This window comes from Dasypus novemcinctus, chromosome 10 (genome assembly GCF_030445035.2).
Source record: "Dasypus novemcinctus isolate mDasNov1 chromosome 10, mDasNov1.1.hap2, whole genome shotgun sequence".
Classification (NCBI taxonomy): Eukaryota; Metazoa; Chordata; class Mammalia; order Cingulata; family Dasypodidae; genus Dasypus; species Dasypus novemcinctus.
The window spans coordinates 9,885,305-9,909,163 of record NC_080682.1 but is presented as its reverse complement, the minus strand read 5'-3'; the positions used below and the strand labels follow the sequence as shown (position 1 = coordinate 9,909,163).

The following is a 23,859-nucleotide window of genomic DNA, read 5'->3' as shown; positions in this document are numbered from 1 at the left end:
TTTCTCTTTTGGGTGGTGTCCAGCCTTCCCCTGGTGCCCTAAACCCTAGAACATTTTTTTTCCCAGGCCATTTCTGCCTGTCTTCCAGCTATTTTTCCGGGAGAGAAATGAGTCCTGTATCTCTCTAATCCTCAGTCTTCCTGGACATTGAGGATTCTTGCGTCTATGTTTATAAGGAATATTGGTCTATGATTTTCTTTTCTTGTATCTTTATCTGGCATTGATGTTGGCCTTATAGAATGAATTAGGGTCATTTCCTCTGATGTTTTTGGAAGGGCTTGAGCAGGATTGGTGTTAATTCTTTGAATGTTTGGTAAAATTCACTAGTGAGCCATATGGCTCTGGGGTTTTCAATTACTGATTCAATCTTTATTGGTGAGTTATGATCTTCTATTTTTTCTTGAGTCAGTGCAGGTAGTTTGTGTAATTCTGGACATTTGTCCCTTTCTTCTAGGTTATCTAATTTGTTGGTGTACAGTTATTCATAGTATCCTTTTTTTTTTTAAAATTTCTGTGGGGTCAGTAGTAATGTCCCCCTTTTCATTTCTAACGTTAGTCATATCCTTTTTTTTGTCAGTCTACCTAAAGGTTTGTTGATTCTATTTTTTTTTTATTCTATTTCATTCTCCACTCTAATATTTGTTAATTCCTTTCTTCTGCTTGCGTTGGGTTTAGTTTGCTTTTCTTTTTCTAGATCCTTCAGTTTTGAGGTTGTCTCTAATTTGAGGTCTTTCCTCTTTTTAGTGTAACCATTTAGGGCTCAGCAACCTGGCCTGGGAGGGACAGTAAGGATGCTGCATACCCTTATGTGCCCTCCAGGTCCACTTCTAGCCCTCTCCACCCTGCATTGTGCCCCAAGGCTGCCCTCTATCATCAGCAGTAACTGGGCTCTCAGGCCTTTGGAGGCTGGTTGAGTATGGATAAGGGAGGCAGGATAAAGGAGAGAGTAAAGTGAGGGCAAGGAAGTTATCTCTTGGGCTGCCTTCCTGCTTATCCATGGCTGAGTTCTTCTGCTGAAAGTCACAGCTCCTGCTGGGTAACACCACTTTCTTATCCTGCCTGGACAGCCCTGGTAGGGCCCTGGGAGCCCTGCCCCTCCTTCCTGGGTAACCTTAACACTGCCCACACTTGTGTAAACTGCCCCAATCATAACACTCTGCTCAGTTACCCCATGTGAAAAAGTTGGGAAGAAGACCTGACAGATCCAGGCAGGGAGGCCAGGAGCTTACAAAGCTGTCTTTATTGGTTTCTTGCTGCCTCACAGAGCATCAGAGTTGATCACTCGAGGGAATGTGGCATTTAAGGAGATAAATACTTATTTTGCCCCCTATGCTTCAGTAGGAGGAAGTTTAATAAAAATAGTTATATAATAATAATAATAATAATAATTGTGATCAATAATAAAATGCCCCCTAGAGTCCCCTAATACACAGTTGGTTGAAGCTTTGAGAGAAAGGACCTTCCTTTCTGGGAAGGGCCAGAGTGTGCCTGGAGACCCTCCAGTGGCCCCCACAGGTGCCCTCCTTCCCACCAAGGAGCCCTTATAAATAACCGCAACCCATCCCTGCCTAGGAATTACTTTCGTCTCCGGGCAGATTAAATATCAGTTCTGTTCACTGAGCCCTTTCCCCAGAAGGAAATAATCTGTGAATCCTGAGTTCTCTACACACATTCCTCTCCCTCTCCTTCCCTCTCCTTCTGTCTCTCTCTCTCCTCCTCTGAATCACTTCCGTCTCCCTCCACTCTTCACCACCTCCCCTTCCACTTGCTTTCCTCCCCCTTGCTGCTCTGACCTTCTTCACCTGCATCCCTCCCTTTCCTCTATCCTCCTTTCCTCTGGACCAGGGCCTGCCCTTCTCACCCTGACCTGAGCAGAACCTGGACATACTCATCTTGGCCTCAGCTGGGGGCGCAACAGACAACTAAGACCCCAGGTCTGCCCCCAGGGACCTGGTCCTTCTACATCCCTCTTCCTGACAAGCCTCCTAGGGATTGGCACTGAAAATTAGAACTTTGGCACAATCACCCCTGGAGACAAAGGCAAATGGACCCACAGGGTAGAAAGGGGGCCATTCTACTCCTAATGACTATCAAAGGCTGGGCTGGGACCACAGAAGAAAGGCAGGATGAAAGCTGGGACTCAGAAGCCCCAAGGCCTGGGAGGCCTCCTGTCACTGCCCAGCCTGGGCCCTCCCTGAGTCTGGGTTTCCACGCGTCCCGGACCAGCCGGAGTATGGCATTCCTCATGCTCTCGGTTTCCTCACAGCTCTCTGTCCTGGGATTGGGGTGGGCCCTGCTGGAGGGTGTCAAGGGGAGCTCTCTGATTCTGGAGCTGGAGGGAAGCTCTGGGGCCGTTCTGAGACCTGGAGAGGGAAGAGAAGGAAGTCAGGATGGCAAGAAGCAGGCAGGAGTCTCTGCTCACCAAGACAGTGCCCTCCAGAAGCAGAGCACTTGGAGGAGGCCGGATGTGAGGGATGTGTAAGTATAGGGTAACACAAATCATGGGAGAACCTGGGCAACCCCTTCACCACCTTGGAGACCAACTCAAAGTCCCTGGTCCGGTCTTTCCACCATTCATGCTTTACTCTGGGCAGAAGAGCCCTGAGTCCCTCCATCATGGAGCACCCCCATCAAGGGGGGAGGGTGGGCTCCCAGACGGACATCCACACCATAGCAGGAGCCAGGAGCAAGGCGCCCATGGAGACCCAGCAAAGCAGTGACCACCTGACCAGCCACAAGGGCTTCTTTGCAAAAGGTGATATTGGCATGAGATTGAGGGCTTGATCAGGTTGAGGCCAAGGAAGGGCACTCAAAACAAAAGCAACAAGGGGAAAGAGCCTGATGGTACAAAAGAACATGGCAAGCCCTGGGGCTCTGTGTGTACTGATGTGGCTGGCGGGGGTGGGGGGGTGGGGGACAGTTGGAGATGTGGCTGGACGGTGTGAGTGGGAGCCCTCCCAGTCCAATTAGACCTTCAGTCCCAAGCCAGAATGGACTGCTCTGTGTGTGTGTGTCCTCCCTGCCCCAACCTTGGGTCCACACAGTCTGGGTCTCTGTTATGAATCCCAAGAGCTTCCCCTTCTGTGGCGTCCCCACCACGGGTAGACCCTGTGCTGAGCCCTTCCCAGGTAGCATCACCTCCCACAGGCCACACAGTAATAACCTCCTATGATGGATGAGGAAGTTCAGGGACAGTCAAGAGCCAAGACTCCACCTCGGCCTGCTGGAGGCTTCAGATAGGTTAAGGGTCTGCATCTCTTAGGAGCTGGAGCTACCAAGGGCAGAGCTGGGCCCAGCTTGTCCTTTGGCATCAGCTCCCAGAGGGGACCTTGCTTACAAGAGCACCGCTCCTTGGGTGAGTGCGGGAGGAAGGAGCTGCCAGCTCACTCACCTGCATTCGGGAGGCCGCCGGACTCAGAGATCCCTGGGGGCAGGACCCGGACTCGCTGGGCAGAGATGTCCGAGTTTTCCTCTTTGCTATTCCAGGTGCAGGACGAGGGGATAAAAATGCCACGGTCAGTACTTGCTGGGTCCAAAGGGGATGGACACTTGGGGGAAGGATGTGTACGTACTGGAGGCCATGGGGCTGCCCTTCCTGGGGTCCGGGTCTTCAGCGAGGCCATCACTGCCCAGGGAGGCCCGGCACTGAGGGGCCTCGAAGCTGTGGGGCCGCCGCGGGCCGGAGCCGTGGACACCTGGGCTCTTCTCTTCCAGAGCCTGTAGGGGGCAGTGCAGAGGCATGGGGACAGGACGGTCAGCCCCAGCTCCGGAGAGGTAGGACCCTGGCACCCGACCCGGCCCCAGCCTGGGCACGAGGACCCCCAAGGACCGGAGAGGAGTCCGGCCTCGGAGGCCAGGTGACCACACAGGCCTGCGATGGGCTCGAGCTCGCTAGAGACGCCTGGGATTGGCTCGGTCTCCCCAGCGCGGCTTGTGATCGGCTCCGTTAGACTCACGGGCAGGTCCCTGGCACTGGGCCTCCCCTCCGTAGGGCCCACGTGCACCAGGTGGTTGAAGTTGGTCGGCGGCGAGATGAAGTTGGAGCGCACGAAGGGGTCCTTCAGCATCTCCCTGCGGGCGACCGACGCGGGTAGGAGAGGGACGGCCGAGGAGAGGCGCCCGCCCCGCCCCCTCCGAAGCTCAGCCCCGCCCCCAAGGGCAGGAGGCCCCGCCCCCCGGGTGGCGCAGGCGCACCTGCGCTGCTGCTGCCGCTGCTCCTCCGACACGCGGAAGAAGAAGCGGCGCTTGCTCTTGGTGCGGAAGAGCTGGCGCCGGCTGTTGTCCGTGAGGGCGGGGATGTCGAACTCGTCCTTCTCTGTGGGCGGAGCGGAGAGCTGGGCGGGGCTCACAAGGACCCAGGGTCCCCGCCAGCGGGCGCTCAAGGTCCCAGCCCAGACTTGTGCACAGGTGAACGCGCACAGGTCCGCCACTCGCTTGCACACACCTGTACACGTGCACACGCACCCCCTCACCTGCCAGCCGGTTCCTGAGGTAGGTCAGGCGGACCTTCTCGGTAACATAGAGGAACAGGGAGCCCTCAGGGTTCAGGGGTCGCACCTGCACATGGCAGCAGGCCCGGCGGTCACACCAGGCCACCCCGCCCCCACCCCACCCCCACCCCAGGCCCGCCCCAGGGGTCCGGGCCTGCCCTCACCTTCTTGAGCGGCACGGTCTGGACCCATTCTGCTCTCCTGACATCAAACACATCGACTGCGTTCTCACTGAACACTGTCAGGTAGGGGGCTGCGTACCCTGCAGGGCAGGAAACTGCCTGTGCTGTGCGGCCTCCGCACCTCTCTGAGCTGGCTTCCTCGTCTGTACCCCCGGGCACGCCCTGTGCCCTGTCAGCACAGTAGCTCTGCAAGCCACACACAGGTCCTTCCTCTGAAAATTACTGCTGGCCTCACCCAACCGCCACCATCCATCACAGGTGACAATTATGGAGCTCTCACTAACACAGGGCCCAGTTGCCAACTCTTCACCCGCCTTTTCTTCCTTAATTCCCAACCACCTTGGAGTAGGTCTGATTTCCCTCCCTAACTCACAGAGGAGGATACAGAAACCCCAGGGCCCAAATAGCGGCCCGGGCCCCCCAGCTGGTGAGAGTCTGGGTCCAGCAGCTCAGGGCAGCATCTCTGTGCTACCCCCAGCCCCCTCACACCAGTTACTTGTGCATCTGCCCGACTCCCCCACTGCCCCACTCATTCATTCATTCTCCCAAGCATTCCAACTCCCTGGGGTGAGCTCGCCAGGGTTGGGTGCTGGGTATAGGATGAAGTCACCAGCCCCAGCCCATTCTGCAGGCCCCCGGCGCACCAACCAGTCATTATAGCAGGTGGTGAGAGGTGGGCCGGGGGCTGAACAAAGCAGTGGCAAAGAGGAGAGAGGCCCAAAGAAGGGGGAAGGCGGGGCAGGGAGAATGAAAGCAATGACAGTGACAGCAGCCACGGTGACTGTTCATGGAGCACCTACCACCTCCAGAGCCAACGCTGGAGTGGGTCAAGTTTGCCAGGTACAAAAAAGAGAACAGCAGAGGCAGGGGACAGAGCCCATGCAAACAGCCCAGGGTGGGGCTGAGGGAAGGATCCCCAGCGGCAGGGGACATCAAGGCCAGGGTGTGGGAGGCTCAGGGGTTCGGACAGCGCCCTGCCTTCCTCCACGATGTGGGATACACAGGCTAGCCCAGCCTGGCCCCACCCAGGCCCTGCCCTTCACGGGCCTTACCCCAGCCCACGGGGGCTGCTGGCCACAACAGCTCGTGGCCACGAGACTTGCGGCCATTGCTATCCACGTAGACCCCGGCAGTGGAGAAGAGCAGCAGGAACTCGCTGAGGCTGAGCTCGACGGCGCCCAGTGCGTCACCCAGACCCCCCTGGGACAGCGGCAGCTCTTCAGGCACCAGACCGGCCCCCAGCACTAAGGGTGCAGCCTCGTTGAGCAGTGGGTAGAGGGCGAAGGCGCCGGCCATGCCCACGCACAGCCGGTCGCCCAGCAGCCCCAGGCTCTGCACAGGGGCTGCTGCCTGCAGCTCACGGATGCGGTGCTGCCAGGGCCCCGGGCCTGGCCCCAGCTGGTAGCACAGCACCTGGCGCTTGACAGCGAAGCAGAGCACAGGGGTGCGGGCCTGCAGGATGCGCCCGGCTGCCAGTGCCTGGCAGCCTCGGGACTCGGGGATCTTGGCACCTGCCGCCTCCATGCTCTCCAGCTCAGCCAGGGCGAAGAGACGCACGCTGGGGCCGCGGCCGCAGAGCACGACCAGCAGGCCCGCAGTGGGGCTCACGGCCAGCCGCTGTACCCGCCGGCACTCGCCCACCTGGAAGATGTCTGTGGGGTTGGCGAGGGGAGGGCGTCACCAGCAGAGGGCAAAGAGCAGCCCGGTGCCCAGCCTCTGTCTGTTGGGCACGTCCCCACACGCCACCCGGGCCCAGCCAGGGCATGTACCGTTGCTGTGCAGGTGGATCACAAACAGGCCCTCCTCGGTGCCCAGGGCAAGCCGCTCCTGGTCTGATGGGGGAGGGAGAGGGTCAGGGGTCAGAGGGTGTTCAGCGGCTGGGAGACTGGGCCGACTGCCTGCCCGTGCACAGCCCCAGTTCCTCTCGAGGACATGGGGACAGCATACGGGAACCCACTGTCCTTCTCTCCCAGAGTCCAGACCGGCTCTAATGGGTGAGAGGCCCACCACCTTGAGCTGTGGGAATCTGGGTAAGTCACGTTCTCTCTCTGAGCCTCAGTTTCCCCTCATAACGGGAACAATGACAACGCCTTTCTCATGGAGAAAGCTGATGCGATGCGGGGAGGGCGCTAGGCAGAGCTTCTAGCCCACGCCGATCCCTGCTCACGAAATGCCCCTCTCCCCTCTGACTCCCAGCGGCCACACGCAGGCGGCTTCTGCCCCGCGTGATGCCAGAGAGGTCCCAGCTTGCCAAGAGCAGGGGCTGGCTTGGGGCCTCGGCTGCTGGCAGAAGCCAAGGAGCATGGCTTCTGCTCCTTTCTTTCCCAGCGGTCAGGTACGGAGGCCCAGCTGGACACCAGGGCCCCCCGGGCAGCCCCGCCTGGAAGACGGCATATGGCTCAGGGGTAGCGGTCACCTGCTGGTGGCAGGAGGAGCGAGGCCCGGAGGCCTCACTCGGGTGCTTCTAAAGCTCCTTCTCCTCACTTGAGAGTCTCTTTTAGGAAAAGGAGAAACTAGGATCAGAGCAACGGAGCAACGAGAAGCCCCCTGCCCCCAGCCTCCTCGCACAGCTCTGCCCCGAGAAGGGTCGTGGAGGGCACGTGTGGGCAGAGTGGCCATGGGCTCCCGCGCACGGATGCAGGGACACTACTGGGCCTGGGGTCCCCACGGTCCGCACAGGCCTGGCTTCTCCCCTGAGCTCCCCCCCCCCAGCGGGAGGCTCACCGATGATGGCGGCGCAGAGAGTGTGCGGCAGCAGCGGGAGCCCGTTGTCGTAGGCCTCCTTGAGCGAGTACACGGGCCGGGGCCGGGGCCGCGCCTCCAGCAGCAGCCGCTGCAGCTCGCCCAGCACCTGCAGCCAGCGCTGCCGCTCGCCCTCGCTCTCCGCCAGCAGCAGCACGGTGCACGTGGTGGGCGGCACCGTCAGCTGGGAGGCCGTCACCTGCCGGTGGGGACCTGGTCGGTCAAGGTGGGTGAGGGGCCGGGGAGCCGGGAGGGAGGTGGACGGGGCACGGTCTCGGAACTGGCAGCAGCACGGTGTGGCCGGGGCCGGGGGGCGCCGGGGAGAGGCTGGGGATCTGCGTGGTCTGGCCCCCGGGGCCTTGGGGCCACAGTAAGGAGCAGGGAGGGCAATGGGGAGCCAGCGAAGGGTCCTAAACGGGCAGGTGGCAGCTGGGTTCATGCGTGGCTGCAGGGTGGAGAGGAGGTGCGGGGGCCCCGAGAAAGAGGCGAGGGGGCTGCTCGACAACGATGGCCGCTGGGATGGAGAAAAGTGGCCGGAACAGAGCTGGCACGGGGAGGCAGGGTGGCAGGAGGGCCCAGAGAGCCCCAGGCACTCACTCGGAAGATGCGTGGCAGGTCCCTGGATTGGGCGTGTATGACATCAGAGGCCAGGACGGGGGTGGCCGAGAACTGGGGGTCCCTGGGATGCCCATGGAGCAGGTCAGAGCCACACGGCCCCTGGCCACGCCACACCCCCCCACATACCCCCGGTCTCTTGCCCCCAGCCACCACCTGGCCCGCACCTCAGGTCCAGGGCCTGCAGGAGGGCGCCACTGGCCGGGCTGAGGCGTGGGTCAGGGGCGTCGAACAGCAGCAGGCGCGAGTCGCTGAGTGCAGCAAACACCCGCTGCCAGCCGCGGCGGACACCCGAGGGCCGGGGCACCTGCGGGGGAGGCAGGCGTGGTGGGGCCTGCGCAGGCCCACGGGACCCTCCACTCTCCCCCATCACCATGCCCAGCTCACCGACAGGAAGCCCTCGTAGGCAGTGCCCGTGCCCATTTCAGGGTGCACTCCCAGGGCCGTGTGGAGGAGGTCGGGGGGCACGGGGCAGGGTGGGGCCTGCGGAGCACAAGCTGAGTGACAGAAGTAGCCGCAGGCTGGCGGGGAGAGGGAGAGGGCAGGTGGTGAGCCCAGAGCCAAGGCGTGGCCTCTGGGTATTCCCACCCCAGCACCCCTGAGGCCACAGTGACCCTCGAATGCTACCGGTTCACCGCAAGTGAGAAAAGAACAGAAAGACTGAGCAGTGGGAGATGTGACCAGCAGTGCCAGCGACGCTGGGTCGAGGACAGAACCAGGGTAGGCGGGGATCACGAGCACCCTCCCCGTTCTCGGGCAGCGGGCGGGCTGGGTGCTCACCGTTGCAGCCGAGGCCCTGGCGGCCCAGGCCCAGCATCAGCGAGGTGCAGCGCAGGCACTTGGTGAGGGACGGGAAGCTCCGGGGGTGCAGCGTGTGGGAGCCGGGCTGGGAGGTGAGGGATGGCAGGCTCCGGGGGCGCAGCGAACGTGGGCAGGGCTGGCGGGTTGGACGGGAAGTTACCCCAGGCCTGACCACGTCTCCCAAGGCCCCAGCCCATGCCCTGTGATGCCACCCCAGCCAGACTCCCCACCCCTGAGGGCGCCCTGGTGTCAGGCAGAACTGGGCACCGGGCCAGGCGGCTAGAGCCCCTGCCTCCCCGTTCCGGCCTCCCCAGGCCTAAGGAACCCTGCAGGCCTAAGGCGGTCCTCCCTGGTGGGGCCTGCCGGCCGTGATGGGGAAGGAGAGCAGAGCCGGCCGCCCCCACCCGTGCCAGGCACTGGAAGGATCTGACCAGCCTCCCTCGGAAACCTGGCGGAATGGCCCGGCACACCCATCCCGCTCCGCCGCTCGAGGTGCTGACCTTAGCAGGAGGACCTTCCGCAGCGGCTGGGGTTGCAGCTGGTGCTCTGGGGAACACGGCCTGGGAGGAGAGGGGACAGCTGAGAGGGAGACAGGGCCGAGGGGGGCCGGGCCTCCCACCCCGGGGCTCCCACTGGCCTCACCCCTAGGCGCAGGCTGCGGCGGCCCTCTGGCCTCAGTTCTGGCTCCACCCCAGGCCTCGGGGCTTCTCCCGAGAGACTAGGGTCCTTGGCGGAGTCCTTCTGGGGAGGGGTGGTGGTGCTACAAAGTCAAGGCCCCCAGGGATCCTCCCCAGCCAGCCCCTCTACCTGCCTCTTACCTCTGAGCTCCAGAAGGACAGGAAGGGAAGCAGGGAGTTGGAGGGCTTGGCATCTGCAATCACAGGACAGGGCTCACCAGGGTTTCGGGGGGTCCCTGGCCCAGCCCTAATACTTGTTTCTGAGCAAACGGGCCAGTGGGGGCCTCTGTTTCCTCTTGGTAAACTGGGGTAGCAGCCCCAGGCCGTGGTGGAGCCCGGCACCCAGTAGGTGCTCAGCAAGTGCTGGCTAGCGGGGCGGGGAAGTGGCAGGGAGCAGCCTCGTGTCTCCTTCCTGCAGGGCCGCCCCGGGGCCCGCTGAGGCTGGGGCCGGCGCACCAGGACGGGCAGGCCGATGGCCACTCACCCCCTGGCCTGCGGGCCTGCAGCTCCTCCCGCAGCGCAGCCAGCTCCTGCTGCAGGCCCTGGTTCACCTTCTCGGCCTCCTGCAGACGGCTGGGGGAGAGCGGGGTGGGGGCTCACCACAGGCCTCAGCAGGGGCCCTGGGCCCCCCGCGGCCCCGGCGCAGGCCCCACCTCTCGACCTGCAGCTGGGCCTCCTGCACCTGCGTCAGCCGCTCCTGCAGGCCCTGCTTGGCGCGGATCTCGGCCTCCAGCGCCGACTGCAGCTCCAGTCTGGCCGAGGCCTCCATCTTCTGCAGCCGTCGCGCCTTCCACTGGTGGTCCTGGCGGCCGGGGGACCCCCGTGTCAGATGCCCTCCGGGCCCAGCTGCCTCTGAGGCCCCCTCCCACCATGCCAGCCAGCCACGCTCGGAGCCCCAGGTCTGCCACCCACCTGCTGGGAGCTTAGGCAAGTCACTGGCCCACTATGAGCTCAGTGTCCCCACCAGTGGGACAAGGCTACTGGCACCCTCCCGGGTATTTCCGGGGCTCACCAGCGGTCGGGCCTGGAGAGTTTGGGCACCCACATTCCGCAAGGACTCCAGCTCCTCGGCCATCTTGGTGGCCAGCGCCTGCAGGTAGCCCCTCGAGACCTTCTCATCGTTCACCCTGATTGGGAAGGGGGCTTTGGGGTCAGGGCCGGGCCCTCAGCCTCACCCAGGCCCATGCCCCTGCCCATCGGGCGCCCACCAGGTGAGCATGTCGGATATCTGGGCCTCCCAGTTGCTCTCCGTTTCCCGCTGCTCGCACTCCAGCCGCTGCTTACTCTGCTGCTCCCGCTGCAGCTCTTCTGCCAGCTGGGGATGGGGTGGGAAGGGGGGGTCAGGCCGCACAGCCAGCTCTCCTTCCATCCACACAGCACTGCTGAGCCCTGCCTCTGTCCGCTCCGCTCACCCGCTGCAGCCTACCCGGCGGCTGGCAGCTACGTCGGGGGGCCTCACCCATCAGCCTGCCTCCCCACCTGCCGTCTCGCTGGTTGTCTAGCCGCCCTCCATCCTCGCCGGCTCACCCGCTCCTGCTCCCGGCTCAGCCGCCGGTTCTCCTCCTGCAGCAGCTGCAGGGCCTCTTCCTTCCCGCCTGGCCTGGGGAAGGGAAGGATGGGGCGGTGAGCCCCGAGCTCGGACCCCCGGCCCCACCAGCCTCGGCTGCCCAGCTCACCCATGGCTGCAGGCCTCGTCCAGCAGCACGCGCAGGGAGGCCAGCCTCTCCCTCAGCTGCGACGCCGGCAGCCCGTCCCCCCGCGGGCCTGTGCCATTGGTCTCAGAGGAGGTGTGGATGGTCTTGAGGACACGGGGAGGAGTCAGGAGGCAGGCCCGAGAGAGGTCACAGCCCGCCCCGCCCCGGGACACAGGCCCGGAGGCCCTGAGAGGGCCTGGGCTTAGGGACGCCCCCCCTACCCTTCCCCCGGGCCACTACCTTGCTCTGGGAAGGCTCCTTCTCAAGGCTTCGCTCCCGCTGCCTCTGGAGCCGCATCACCTTCCGGCTCAGGACGGCCACCTGGACCTCCAGCTGGGAGGGGGTGCAGATGAAGCAGTGCCGCCCTGGCCCGCGCCGCCCCCTGCCCCACCTGGCTCTGCCAGGCCCTCCTGCCCAATCCTCAGCCCCCGCCCCCTTGCTCAGGCCTGTGCAGTCTCGATGGGGCCCGAGGGGTGCTGTGTGCCAGCCCCTCACACCTCCCTCCCAGGCTTCCGCCAGCCGATCTGTTCTCCCTGCCTACCCGTCACCCACCTCGCTCCAGGACCCCTGGGCTTCCTCCAGCTTGGAGTTCACAGCCGCCTCTCTCTCCTGGGCCTCCTGCAGCCTGCGAAGCAGCTCCTCCTGCCGCGCCTGGGCTCCACAGAGCTCCTGCTCCTGCACCTGCAGCCGGGCGCGGGCCTCGGCCAGCTCCTGGGCAGTCGGAGTGGGGTGGGGAGGACAAGGACGAGGTCAAGGCAGAGACCCCCTTGGCAGGGAGCCCCAGGCCACTCACCTGCCAGCCATCACCTGCTGCAACTGGTCTCTCTCCTGTCGTAGCGCACTGGCCTGGCCTGGGCCACTAGCAGGGGACCCGTCCGTCTGGTCCAAGGGGGCCTTGCTCTCCTCCAGCGTCTCTGCCAGGAATAGCCACTGAGAGCCACGCGCCTGGACTGCAGCAGCTGCAGCCAGCCCTCCACGGGCAGGCGGTCATGGAGCCCTGTCCTAGCCCTGGGGTGGACAGCCTTGCCATTTCCCACATGCAGGCTCAGAGAGTTTACGTTACCTCCCTACAATCACACAGCAGGTACAGAGCAGGGGCACAGCTGGAACCCGGGGCTGACTCTGTGTGCTGGGAAAGCAGCTCAGCCTTGGTGGGGGCAGGGAAGGAGGGGTACCTGGCAGCCTCTCCCGTAGGGTCTGCACCTCCTTCTGTAGCTGCTCCAGCTCCCGATGGGCGGAGGGGGTCTGCAGAGCCTCTGGCCAGGGAGGGGTCCCCACAGGTGAGTAGCTCGCCCTGCAGCAGGAGCCCCCAGGGTAGACCCGCCCAGCCTTGCCCAGCCCAGCAGTACCCCCCCACCTTGAAGCTTCTGGCTCAGCTCCCCTTTCTCCTGCTCCAGACAACGGAGCTTCTGCTCCAGGGCGGCTGGCAGCTTGGCGCTGCTCTCCTGCCTGGGACTGGGACGGGGGGACGGCAGGGGTGACACAAGTTGGCAGAAACCCCACCCCGCAAAGCCTCCTCTGTCTTCCTGTAGCCGATCCTGCCAATCACTCATTCACCTAAGAATCTAAGAAATGCCATGGCACAGCCCCTTCTGGGGCTCTGTGCTGGGAAGAGAAACAAATCAGACCAGACCTTGCACTCAGAGCTACCCAGCCGGCCCCAGGGTGGCAGCCCAGGTAGGGGCTCCAGGGCACAGGGTCAAGTTCCAGGCCTGGCCCTTCCAGCTGGGTGACCTCACAGGGCCTCTTCTAAGGCCATCAAGAGGATCAAGAGGGCCCAGGGGGCCCAGGGGGCCCAGCACTCGATATACAGTAGGCACTCAGGGAGGGGGAGCCAGACATCTTTCCTTACACCTTAGGAGCACGTCCTCCCCGAGGACCTCGGGCAGGAGCCGGCTGGCCCCGTGAAGGAGGACTGAGCAGAGGTCTCCATCCCATTACAGAGGCACCAAGTGAGGCTGGGGGAGCCAGGGGGGCCCTTCGAACGCTAGCCTTTGGCTCCAAGTCCAGGGTCCTCTTGGCCTTCTGGGCAGGGCGCGGCGAAGGCCAAGCGCTGGGCCGCGGCTCGGAAGGGGTGGACACGGGGTCATCCTCCTGAGGGCTTGGCCTGCTACCTGAGCACCTACCGACCTTCCCAGGGATGCAGGGTAGACTCACCTGCCCAAGGTATAGCTGAAGCCCACAAACGGCAGGTGGTAGCCCGAGAAGGCCCCGTGGGAGGGTGGCGGCAGGGTCCCCTGCAGGACGAGGGGAAGGGGTTAGAGCCGACTCCCCAGGACCAAGAGGCTCCCCAATGCCAGGCACGATGCCCTCACGCTGCTCAGGTGGGGAGCAGGGGAGAACATGGGCTCCCCTGAATTAGACCCCAGCTTTGACAAGTCCTTGAGGTTATGGGCCTCTCCGGGGCTACTGGGAGTTTTCGTCTTTACGTGAATTCTGGTTAACAGAATGGGTATGGGGTCAAAGGACCCTCACCTAGTACAACCCACTTCAGGGCGGCCCAGCCCCGGTCTAGCCCCTGCCCCGGGAACTTGTGCAGGAAGCCGGCCGCTCACCGGCTGGTTGAGGGTGTCGTCGTCCACATCGAAGTTGGAGGTGTCCACGGGCCCGCAAAGCTCGGGGATGTAGGGGGCCGTGCTGGTCGCCAGCCGCTCCCAGTCCACCCCCTCGAAGAAGGGGTGCTTCCGGAAGTCGTCCAGCCCGCCGCGGCCCAGACGCTCCTCCTGGTGGCACAGCAGCTGGCGGATCAGGTCTCGGGCGCTGGCCGGCACGTCGGGCACGTCCGGGGGGAACTGCAGGTGGTCCTGCGGGGCGGGGAGGGTGATGGTGGGTCCGGACCCCCCGCTGGCCCACAGGAGGGGTCTCTCCCGCTGCCCTCCCGGAACCCCGGAGCCCGGCGGCCAGACCTCGTGGTTCATGATCTTGCCGTAAGTTTCCACCAGGGATTCTGCGTAGAAGGGCGTCTCCCCGAAGAGCAGCTCGTAGGCGCAGACTCCCAGCGACCACCAGTCGCACTGCGGCCCGTAGTGGCCCTTGCCCTCCTCCATAGCCTGCAGGACCTCGGGGGAGATGTAGTCAGGCGTCCCCACTGCCACTGATGAGTCCACCTGCGGGAGGTGCTGCTGATGACGCCAGGAGGACCAGCTGGCCCTCATCTAGGCCTGGCACCCCACTCCCCTAGGGCTCAGCTGGCCTGCTGCCCCCGGGCCCTGGCACCCCACTCCCCTAGGGCTCAGCTGGCCTGCTGTCCCCGAGCCCTGGCACCCCACTCCCCTAGGGCTCAGCCAGTCTGCTACAACCCAGGCCCTGGCACCCCACTCCCCTAGGGCTCAGCTGGCCTGCTGCCCCCGGGCCCTGGCACCCCACTCCCCTAGGGATCAGCTGGCCTGCTGCCCCCGAGCCCTGGCACCCCACTCCCCTAGGGCTCAGCCAGCCTGCTACAACCCAGGCCCTGGCACCCCACTCCCCTAGGGCTCAGCTGGCTGCTGCCCGCCAGGGTCTAGGCCAGTCTTCATTCCCCTGGGACCCTGCTGCCCTGCAGGAGTCCTGGTGCCTCCCATCCCTGGGAGCTCGGCCTGCTGCCCCCGTGCCCACCTCTGAGGAGGGCCCTTACCATGCCACTGTTGTTGAGGTGCAGGCAGGAGCCAAAGTCGGCCAGGCGGATGTGCCCGTTCATGTCCAGCAGGACATTGTCCGGCTTGACATCCCTGGGGGAGGGGGGGAGGGCTTGACCTGCGTGTGGGGATGTGCATTTACACGCCCCGTGCATGCGTGTGCATGAGCGTGCACCAGCGGGCGTGTGCTCACGCGGCTTCCTGCACGCTAGCACATGGCAGGGGGGGAAGGCCCGGCCTCCTGGGCCCTCAAGGGGAGGAGAGCGGCCAGGAGGAGGGCTCAGCGGGCAGCAAGGTGCGCCGGGGGGCACAGGAGCCAGGCTTCCCGGGGGCAACCATGGCTCGGCCCCCTGCGAGCTGAGCCCCCTCGAGCCGGTGCTTCCTTGTGCTGAGCCCCCTGGTCGAGGGCAAAAAGGCATCGTGCAAGTGAGGCACCCAGCACAGGGCTGGGCACGTGGGGTGCTCGGGAAAAGGCAGCTCTCCCCAGAGCTTTCGGTGAGGCTGGGTGGGCTGTGGGGGCTCGGGGGCCCACCTGTGCACGTAGCCCAGCTGGTGCAGCGAGTGGACGGCCAGCACCATCTCGGCCAGGTAGAACTGGGCCAGCTCAGGTGGCAGGCGGTCCCCAAAGCGGCTGAGCAGCGTGAGGAGGTCCCCGCCAGCATAGTAATCCATCACCAGGTACTGGAGCGGTGACGGGGGTGGGTGTCAAGAATCAGACTGGGAGCAGGGGGCACCCACCCCGGGAGCTGCCCCTGCCACCCTCACCATGGCCCCCCGGGGCTCTGGGGAGGCAGGGCTGTGTCTCCCAGCAGCCCCGGGGCAGTGAGCCCCTAGCCGAGCCCAGGCAGGAGGCAGCCCCAGGGGCTGTGAGAAGGCGAAACCTCTCAGTCCCCGGAGGAGGGGGTCTCGCTCTCACTGGACCCAGAGCTCAGGTCCCCACGGGACTGCCCTGTCTCCTTTGCCCCCAGGGGACCCCCTCCCGCCCTGCCGAGTACCCTCACCAGGTACTCCTCATCCTGGAAGGCGTAGTGCAGAGAGGTCACCCAGCGGCTGTCGCCCTTCACCAGCACGTCCCGCTCCTCCTGGAAGCAGGCCACCTGCAGCCGGCCCGGGGCAGTGAGGGGGGTGTGGGCAGAGTCAGGAGCCCCCTCATCAGCTCGGGAGCTGGAGGAAGGCTCAGAAAGTCTAGGAGCTCTGCTCTCTCCAGGGCTAGCCTTGTGCAAGTCCAGGCCGTGCTTGATGGCCTTGGGCCTCGGTGTCACCTTATGGAAAATGGGACCGCCTCTGCCGGTTTTTCTGAAAGGCTCATTGTGAGGAAGGGATAGAAAGTCCCTAGATGTTCGGGGTTGGCCCCCTCCGCCTGCAGCTCCTTTCCCTGGCTGCCCCCGGGGCCTTGCTCACTGGTGGCGCACGGCTCCCCGCCCCCCCCCCAACTCCAAGCTGACCTCGGCCCTCTTCAGCATCTCCCACTTGTGCAGCATTTTCATGGCAAAAATCTGTCCGCTGTCCCTCTGCCTCACCACGGCAACCTGCAGCCGCAGGGGGGGCAGGGGTCAGGCCGGTCTGGGCACCAACAGCCTCCCCCCTTCCCCCCTCCCCTCCCCAGGCGCTGTGCTCACCTCCCCAAAGGCCCCTCGGCCGATCACCTTCAAGATCTCAAAGTCATCTCTCTGCAGCCTAAGCTCCTCCACCTTCGTGACAAGGGGGCTGGCTGTGGGGGACAAAGGGGGGCTCAGGGAGCTGGAGGGGGGCCCCGGCATCCTCTCTCACCGTGGGAAACCAGGAGCTGCAATGCCCGTGGGGTGCGACAGGGACGCCCTCCCGCCAAGGGCTTGATGTGGGCATGGCCAGTGAGGGTCCGGGCTCTGCTGCCACCTGGCCCCCAGATCTCCCTGAGTCCACGGCCCCCTTGGACCGGTCCCCAGACCCCAGGCAGCCTTCACCCCAGGGCCTGATGGGACTTGTAGTCCCGCCCAGTTTGGGGCCTGCCCCTGGCCGGCCAGGTCACCCTGGGGGCCATGGGGGCACCATTCCCACCCCCAGCTCCCAGCTCTTGTCCCCCTAGCAGGGCCAGGCCAGGCCTGTCTAAGGGAACCGGACGGGCCACATTCCTTGTCCCCAGAGTGGCTTCTCTGCCATTCAGGAGCTGAGGTCTGGGGACCCTGCAGGCACAGAGGTCCTGGGCTGGGGTAGGCCTGGGGCCTGGTGGGCCGGTGGGGGGCCGGTGGGGCGCGAGGTCAGCAGGGCCCTGGGAGGACAGGCTCCCCAGAGGGGCCTCCGTGGGCGCGGCATCGATTCCAGTCTGCCCAGGTTCTCACAGGACTCAAAGCAAGGCCCCAAACCCTTTCCCTAGCGCCTGCCACTGGCACCCAAGGGTGTGCGCCCAGGATGCCCTCCAGCGCTGGCCGGCCCCACGACGCTGGGACTCAGCCCGGACACAGCCTGTGTCTGGCCGCGATCCTCTGCCTTCCTGTCAGCCCTGCTAACCTCGCTGGGACATCTCCAGCCCCTCCCAGCCCAGGAGTGGCCACGGGCCTGGGGGGAGGGAGTCAGGTCTTGGAAACTCAGGGAAGCCAGAGTGACCAGCAGGGCTTGGGGACAGCTGAGGGGGCTGGCTTCCTGCCTCAGTTTCCCCCTGCCAGGAGGTAAACTCCCTGCCAGCTGGGCGGGCCTGTGGGTGGGACGGAGAGCTGCTCCACAGGTTTATCAGGCAGATCCCCTGCAGCGGGGGTGGTGTGGAAACCTCATTACCGAAATCGTCTTTCCCAGGCCTGTGTGGGGAGCTGGGGCAGGGCAGCCCCAGACTTCCAAGGGGAAACTGAGGCAAGGGCAGGTACCAGCAATCAGCCAGCCTGGGGGTTGGGGTGGGTCCAGGCCCCCGGGACAGGCTCCCCAGGCCCCTCACCTTGCCCTAGAGGATGGGGGCTCTGGACAGGAGCAGCTCAAGTTGGGACAGGAGAAGAGTGAGTCACCTCGGGAGGTGTCAACAGACCAGCCCCCACGCCAGGGTCCCAGGCAGAGGCCGGCAGGGAAGAGCACGCAGGAGGCGGGAGGCATCACGGGAGGTGTTGACAACATGTCAGACACACGCACAGCACGCAGGAAACCCGGGAACGGGGCAGGCCAGAGGGGCAGAGGCCCTCTGTCCAGCTTGCCCTGCCCAGGAGGAAGGGGCTGGGGCCCGGCTTGCCGGCACCCCTGGGTGGCGGGCCCCCAACCTGGGTGGCGGGCCCCATGCCTGCCCAGAGCTCAGGAGAGTCGAGGACGCTCGTTGCCCATTAGGCAAACACCAGCCTCACCCCACCCTCGGGGCCAGGCCCTGTGCCCTCCCTCCCCAGGGCCCGGCCGGGCGTGACCAGGGAGCTCTCGGGCCGGCGCCAGTGCCCACACTGGGTTCAGGGTCACCCGGGGCCAGCCACTCCCGGTGGCACAGATGAGTCACCGAGGCAGGGGCACAGGCCCCCTGGTCCTGGGGAAGCAGCCCGCACGGAGCCTGGCGAATGCTGGCACAGACAAAAGGGCTGAGGTGGGCGCCTGGGTCCAGCCTGGGGTGGTCTCGTATGCAGGGAGATGGAGGTGTGTGTGCCAAGCGTGGGATCCCGCCGCGTCTGTGAGTGCAAGCAGGCAAGTGTGTGTCCAGCCAGCGTGGGGATCCACGGCCCTGTGAGGTCTCAGTGTGTCCCCGAGCGCCTGCGGACTGCGAGGCAGCGTGCCTATCGGGGTGATTCGCACAGGGGTCTCCGGAGACTGTATGCAAGGAGCCCCACAGTGGCTCTGGGTGTGAGGTGCGTGTCGGGTCCGTGTCTGGGCCTGTCCGTGGGAACAAGTTCGTGTGTTATTGCCCGTAGACTGGTGTGGTGCGAATGTGAGTGAGGGTCTCCCCGGGGTGGGTGTGAGGTACCCCGGTGAAGGAGCCGGCCTGCGGCCCCGCGGGCACGTGCCAAGGCCAGGGCGCGAGTGCGGGGCCCGGCGGGAAAGTGGAGCGCGCGGGCGAGGGGGTCGCGGCGCCCGGTCCCTCGGGCCGCCCCCCGCCCCGCCCCCGCCACTCACCCCAGCTCAGGAACTGCGCCACGCTGCGCTCCCGCCGCAGGGGGCCGCTGCTGAGCTCGTAGTGCAGCGCCAGCAGCAGGTCCAGCAGGCCGTCGAGCCCCGGGCCGCCGCCGGCTTCGCCCCGCGCCAGGCGCTCCAGCGCGCGCAGCCGCCGCTCCATGGCCGCGGCCGCAGCCCACGCCCGGGCTAGAGCCGAGCCGCTCGCATGCCCGCGGGTCCGGCCGTCCTCCCCGCGGCGTCCCGCCCTCCCCGCTGTCACCTTCCTCCGCCGCCGCCCGCGCGCCCTCACCTGGGCGCCGCGCCCCGCCCCCGGCAGACGGGCAGGTGCGCGCCGGCCAATGGGAGCGGCGGCTGCAGGCGGAGGTGGGAGGGCGGAGGCCCGCGGGGGCGGGGCCACGGCCCGGCCAGGAAGTGGGGGGCGGGGCCGGGCCGAGGAACTCCTGGGCCCCGCGGGCGTGTTGGGGGGACGGTCCCGGGGACCCGGGAGGGCTGCCCAAACCCCCGCGCGGTCCGGGCGCCGGCCCCACCGGGGGCCCCGCATGCCCCAATCCAGCTGGGGGATGCCCGGGGCCCTGGAGCCTCCCTCGGCCCCGGGGGCAGCGGCCGCCTCGCCCTTGGCCTAGGGAGAGGGGCTGGGGACGCCCCGGCCCTGGGGCCGGCTGGGAGTTGTAGTCCGCTCCCTCCCCGGGCTGCCCGCCCGCGCTTACCCTCCCTCCCAACCCCGCCCAAACGCTCGCCAGTGTCTGACCTCATTTTATTTGTATCCTTGGACCTGGGAAACCCTACCCAGTGGGTGAGGCAGGGGTGATTACACCCATTTGGCAGATGGGCACTCTGAGGCTTGGGAGGGTGTGCACTGAGGGACTGACCGTAAGGAGGCGCGGACACGAGGCTTAGAGTGGGTGCGGGCCTCTACCTCCACCGCAGGCTTTGAAAGCTTGGGCGGGATCGCGGCCTCCCGCCTGCCATGGATGGGGAGGGGTAAGAAGAGGCGGGACAGGGGCTGGAGGAGGGCTGGGGGGGGGAAGCTGGCTTGTCCCGCGGCATTTCTCATTTCTGTCCAGCTGTGTCCAGCTGTGCTGGACTGGACACCATGGGGCCCTGGGTCTATCCGAGATGAGAGGTCAAAGGACGGGGCATCTTAGTGGCTCCAGACAACAAATTCTTCCTTTTTAGGATCTGGTTGGGGGCCTGCCTGCCCCTCGGAAGGGGCCTTCTTGAGGTGGCGGGGCCCGAGTCCTCCTGCTGGGGAGGGAGGCCTCTGTGTTGGTGGAGCCGGATCGAGCCCCTGGCTGCGCACAGGGTGCTTCCCTGTGTGTCTCCCATGTGATCCCCTCAGAGCCCTCCCCGTGACTTCACAGCTGCCACCATCTGTGGAATGGGGAAACAGTCCAGCTGTCCCACCTAAGGCAGGCAGGCAGGGGCAGGGAACTAGGATTCGACTCCAGATCTGGGGAGTCCACCCCACCTCCGTTCCTCCTAGGGGGGTGTAGGGGGAAGGACTTTGGACCGTTTGGTTGCACCCTCTTGCTCTCACCTGAGGGATTCTGGGCCCTCCTTGCAGGATTGGGGTCAGGGATGGGGCCCGCAGGTGGTAAGAAGGGGCGCTGCCCTCCAAGGCCACACGGGGGCGCCAGAGACCGGGGGAGAGGCAGGTGCTGGATGGGACCAGGTCCCATCTCCAAGGAAAGGGAGGGAGGGGCCCTGAGTTAAGAGACGGCCTCCAAGCTGCTTCTCCTACACCCAGATTGCCCCCAACCCCCCACCCCACCACGGCCCCCAGAGGCCAGACTAACAAGGCGACTGGATTCTGGCTGGCTCAGGCTGAATGCTGAGTTCTCAGAAAAGGCCAGTGCCCAGGGCCATCAGAGGAGGTACAGAGGAGGAGAAACTGAGTCCCAGAGAGCAAAACCTGGGCGTCCGCCGTGGGCTGCCTGGGGCAGAGCTGGGTCAGGCTGTCGGCCTCCTGCCCATCTGGTGTTTAATTCTACTTATACTCGTGTATTAGTTTTCGTCACACTCTTTTTCCATGCCTCGGTATCCTTGCCTGTCACAGGGAGATGGGGGTCCCTGCTCACACCTTTGCACTTCCAGAGTCAGAAAGCCCATGACGGCCACATCCTTTCCACCTGATCAAGTGCCCAGTCCCCTGGCCCTGCCGGCGAGAAACAGCTCCTGAGCTTGGGCCCACCTTACCCCGGTAAGCCTGCTCCCTGCTCCCCTGCGAGCCAGAGAGGCCTGCCTTGCTCCCCAGGAACCATGTCCAGGGTGCTGGGCGGGCGAGAGGGTTCGAGCAGGAGCCACTCTACCCCAGAGCCTCAGCCCAGCTGGTCTGGGCAGTCAGCCCGCCTCTTTCCCTCCATGGTCACCTGCTCCCCCCACAGCCTCTCACTCCCCACCCCGAAGCCCTTTTCTATGGGGGTGGGGGAGGCTGGCACTGGCTGGCTAGTTCTCACCTGAGGCTAACACCTTGCATTCCTGTGGTGTTCTTGGCATTTCAAAGAGCCTTCAGAGGCAGCGGATGTGGCTCAAGAAGTTGAGAACCTGCCTCCCACACAGGAGGCCCAGGTTTGTTCGTTGTCCTCCTAAAGAAGACAAACAACAAACAACGAGCAGATAACGAGTGCAACAATGAGCAAAAACAAGAGGAAACAACAACAACAAGGAGCAAACACGAGGGAGCCAGATCAGGGGTAGAAAAAAGGTGGAAAAAACAAGTGCCCTCAGGCTGGTTATCTTCCCAAGGGCCCTGGCCCTCCTTGAGAGATAGATTCCTTGTCCTTGCAGGGGTGGAGCAGCTGGAGCCCTGGTCTCCTGCAGGCACGCAGCTCTTTGCTTTGGGCCACACCCTGCCTGAGCCCCACGGTCAGCGCCTAGGTCGGTGCCTTGGCCCAGAAGGGCACTGTGTGGCCTCCAGACACCGGGGCCCAGGGCCAGAGCAAGGCCAGATGGTGGAGGATTTGATGTCGGCTTCTGAGAAGAGGTTTGGATGGTGAGAAAGAGAAACTGTCATTTGAACAGATGACTCATGCAGTAGACAGAAAGAAAGAGAAGGTTCAGAAAAGGGAGCAGGGAGAGGCCCCGAGGGCCCAGTGCAGGCGAGTGGCAGGGAGCCCAGGTTCCTCTGGTTCTGGAAGGGGCCTGGCCACAGCTTCCCCTTCCCCTGAGTCCAGAGGAGGCCTCAGGACAGCCCTGGCTTGGGAAGCTGCTCCAGTCCTGGGGGCTGGCCCCTGACCGCAGGCTCCATGTTGACCAGGCATGTGGCATGTGGCCTTGGCCAAGTCAATTCCTCCCCGGGGGGAAGGGAGGGGAGGCTCCGCCTCTCAGTGTACAGAATAGAACTGCACCTGATCCGGTGGGCAGGGGACGAGGGCATGGCAGCATTTCCAGCTAGCAGAAGCCTGGGCGGCCGAGGGGCGGAAGGGTGGGGGAGTTCACTGAAAACTGCCTTGCAGTTCAGCACGGGTTTTATTTAAATGTGTGTTACCAGAGTGGTTTGGGGGAGAGGCTGATGGAGGTTGTGGGGTGTTGGGACCACCCTCACTGCCCAGTCCCACAGGCCCACTGCCCTGTCCTCCTGCCATCCCAGCACACTGGGGGCCCAACCTTTAAAAAGTCCAAAGTGCCAGGGGGTGGACATATGGCGGCTTTGTCCTCCTGCTTTTTCATCCAAAAGCCTTCTGTGCAGTGCTAAGGCAGGCTCCAGGGGCCGGGCGCTCCAGAGCTCCACCCCCGCCTCACACAGAGGCTCAGCCCCATGTGGTTTTACAATCATCTGCTGGGGCCGGGAGGAAGCCGGCTGGAGCCCCCTTGGCCACCACTGTCCTGGCCCATGAGTGTGCAGGCGCCATGGAGTCTCCCAGCTGCTCTGGGGAAGGGTGGGTCCAGCCTATTTTGCTGTGGGAGTTGGGTGGGCCCGTGCAATCTGCACCCCACCCTTACCTCCACCCTGACCGACTGCTGGAGTACTCAGCCACGGAGGCTGCCACCTCCGCCCTCTTCGGCCGAAGCAGGCGACACGAGCCATCTTTAGCACTCGAGACGGGCTGAGGCCGAGGGCCCAGCTGGGCCCCCTAAGTGGCGGCGCTGGGATCCAGGCTCAGGCTGCCCAAGGCCTGCCTTCCAGGGGGCTGCCCAAGCAGGCACCCTGTTAACTGAGAGGGCGGGACAGCCGGCGGGTACCCTGACCCCTCTCCCGGGCCTGGGGCCTCGGGCAAGTCCTGTGACCAGCCCAGTGGCGGATGGAAGTCAGGCTTTTGTTTTCCAAGGAGCAGGAGAAAGGCGGATTCTGAACGAGACCCTACAGGGAACCCCGTGTGAAGCGGCTGTTCCGTGGGGGCCAGGGGCAGGGGGTGGGCCCCAAAGGAGCTCGTGGGCGGTGGAAACACCCCTCGGCTGAGACCAGCCTCTGCAGGGGGAGCTTTTCACCCAGGAGACCCTGGCCACTGAGGGAGCTGGGGAGGAAGCGAGGGGCTGGGGCTCGCACCCCAGGGGGGCGGCACACCTGGGCCCTCCAGAACCCCCATCACGGCCTGGAGGAGCCCCCGGCCCCTGGGCAGCGGGGCAGACGTGGGACCTCTACCACCCTCTACGCCTCGGGTCAGCATCCAGGCCCCGGGCTGTCTGGGGGTCGAGGGCCCCACCCCCGGGCTGTCTGGGGGTCGAGGGCCCCACCCCCGGCCCCAGAGTACCCGGATGTGCCTCCAAGGCCTGCGGGTGGTGCAAGCTCAGCAAGGGGGGCAGAGCAGCCCCGCAGCATTCTGGGAGCTCAGCGAGCTTTGCCTCTCTTGGGTGACCCCTGGAAATGGAGGAGCTGGGAGTGACAGCATCTCATCTCTGAGCTGAGGCTATAGCAGCAGCCTGGGGGGGTTGGGAGGGTTGGGGTGGGAGCTTTGCTTTCACCTTCTACAAACACCAGGGACAGGGGGTGGTTTGAACCTGCTTCCACTACAATTGCTATTCGAGGCCTTCGGAGTCTTGGGCTCTTCAGCGGG

At 64.7% G+C, this 23,859-nt stretch overlaps 1 protein-coding gene and 1 long non-coding RNA gene across 5 annotated transcripts; one reads left to right on the top strand and one right to left on the bottom strand.

The window, feature by feature from the left end:
• Positions 1-1,221: 1,221 nt before the first annotated feature.
• CDC42BPG (CDC42 binding protein kinase gamma) lies at positions 1,222-19,063 on the bottom strand. Of its 4 annotated transcripts, none has more exons than XM_058305223.2 (37): positions 18,866-19,063; positions 16,435-16,526; positions 16,261-16,344; positions 15,817-15,912; positions 15,348-15,496; positions 14,815-14,908; positions 14,108-14,308; positions 13,757-14,005; positions 13,359-13,438; positions 12,559-12,656; positions 12,377-12,457; positions 12,009-12,115; positions 11,754-11,912; positions 11,442-11,534; positions 11,184-11,305; positions 11,035-11,107; positions 10,716-10,822; positions 10,520-10,634; positions 10,161-10,309; positions 9,992-10,080; positions 9,649-9,701; positions 9,473-9,571; positions 9,331-9,390; positions 8,810-8,966; positions 8,417-8,550; positions 8,197-8,336; positions 8,012-8,093; positions 7,397-7,613; positions 6,442-6,504; positions 5,725-6,324; positions 4,655-4,752; positions 4,473-4,557; positions 4,195-4,315; positions 3,957-4,071; positions 3,573-3,717; positions 3,392-3,477; positions 1,222-2,363 (listed from the first exon to the last, which is right to left on the bottom strand). In XM_058305223.2, the coding sequence occupies exons 1-37, from the start codon at positions 19,023-19,025 to the stop codon at positions 2,307-2,309; spliced, it is 4,710 nt and encodes a 1,569-aa protein (XP_058161206.1). In that variant the 5' UTR covers positions 19,026-19,063; the 3' UTR covers positions 1,222-2,306. The 4 variants fall into 4 exon arrangements, with proteins under 4 accessions (XP_058161206.1, XP_071074060.1, XP_071074062.1 ...); XM_071217959.1 differs by having other exon boundaries at positions 9,473-9,568; positions 18,866-19,062; XM_071217961.1 differs by lacking the exon at positions 18,866-19,063 and adding an exon at positions 17,721-18,025.
• On the top strand, positions 18,251-21,929 carry LOC139439787 (uncharacterized). Its single transcript, XR_011649889.1, has 3 exons — positions 18,251-18,341; positions 20,960-21,065; positions 21,369-21,929. It is a non-coding gene; the product is annotated as an uncharacterized lncRNA (long non-coding RNA).
• Positions 21,930-23,859: the final 1,930 nt, after the last annotated feature.

What these genes read in the sequence shown, in the direction of transcription:
- CDC42BPG (XM_058305223.2), bottom strand. Translation starts at nt 19,025, where the DNA reads ATGGAGCGGCGGCTGCGCGCGCTGGAGCGCCTGGCGCGGGGCGAAGCC. An exon ending in CCAGGGCCTCGGCTGCAACG is followed by an intron (nt 8,551 to 8,809) that starts GTGAGCACCCAG and finishes TCTCCCCGCCAG; the next exon opens with CCTGCGGCTACTTCTGTCAC. An exon ending in CTGCAGGCCCTGGACCTGAG is followed by an intron (nt 8,094 to 8,196) that starts GTGCGGGCCAGG and finishes TGGGCATCCCAG; the next exon opens with GGACCCCCAGTTCTCGGCCA.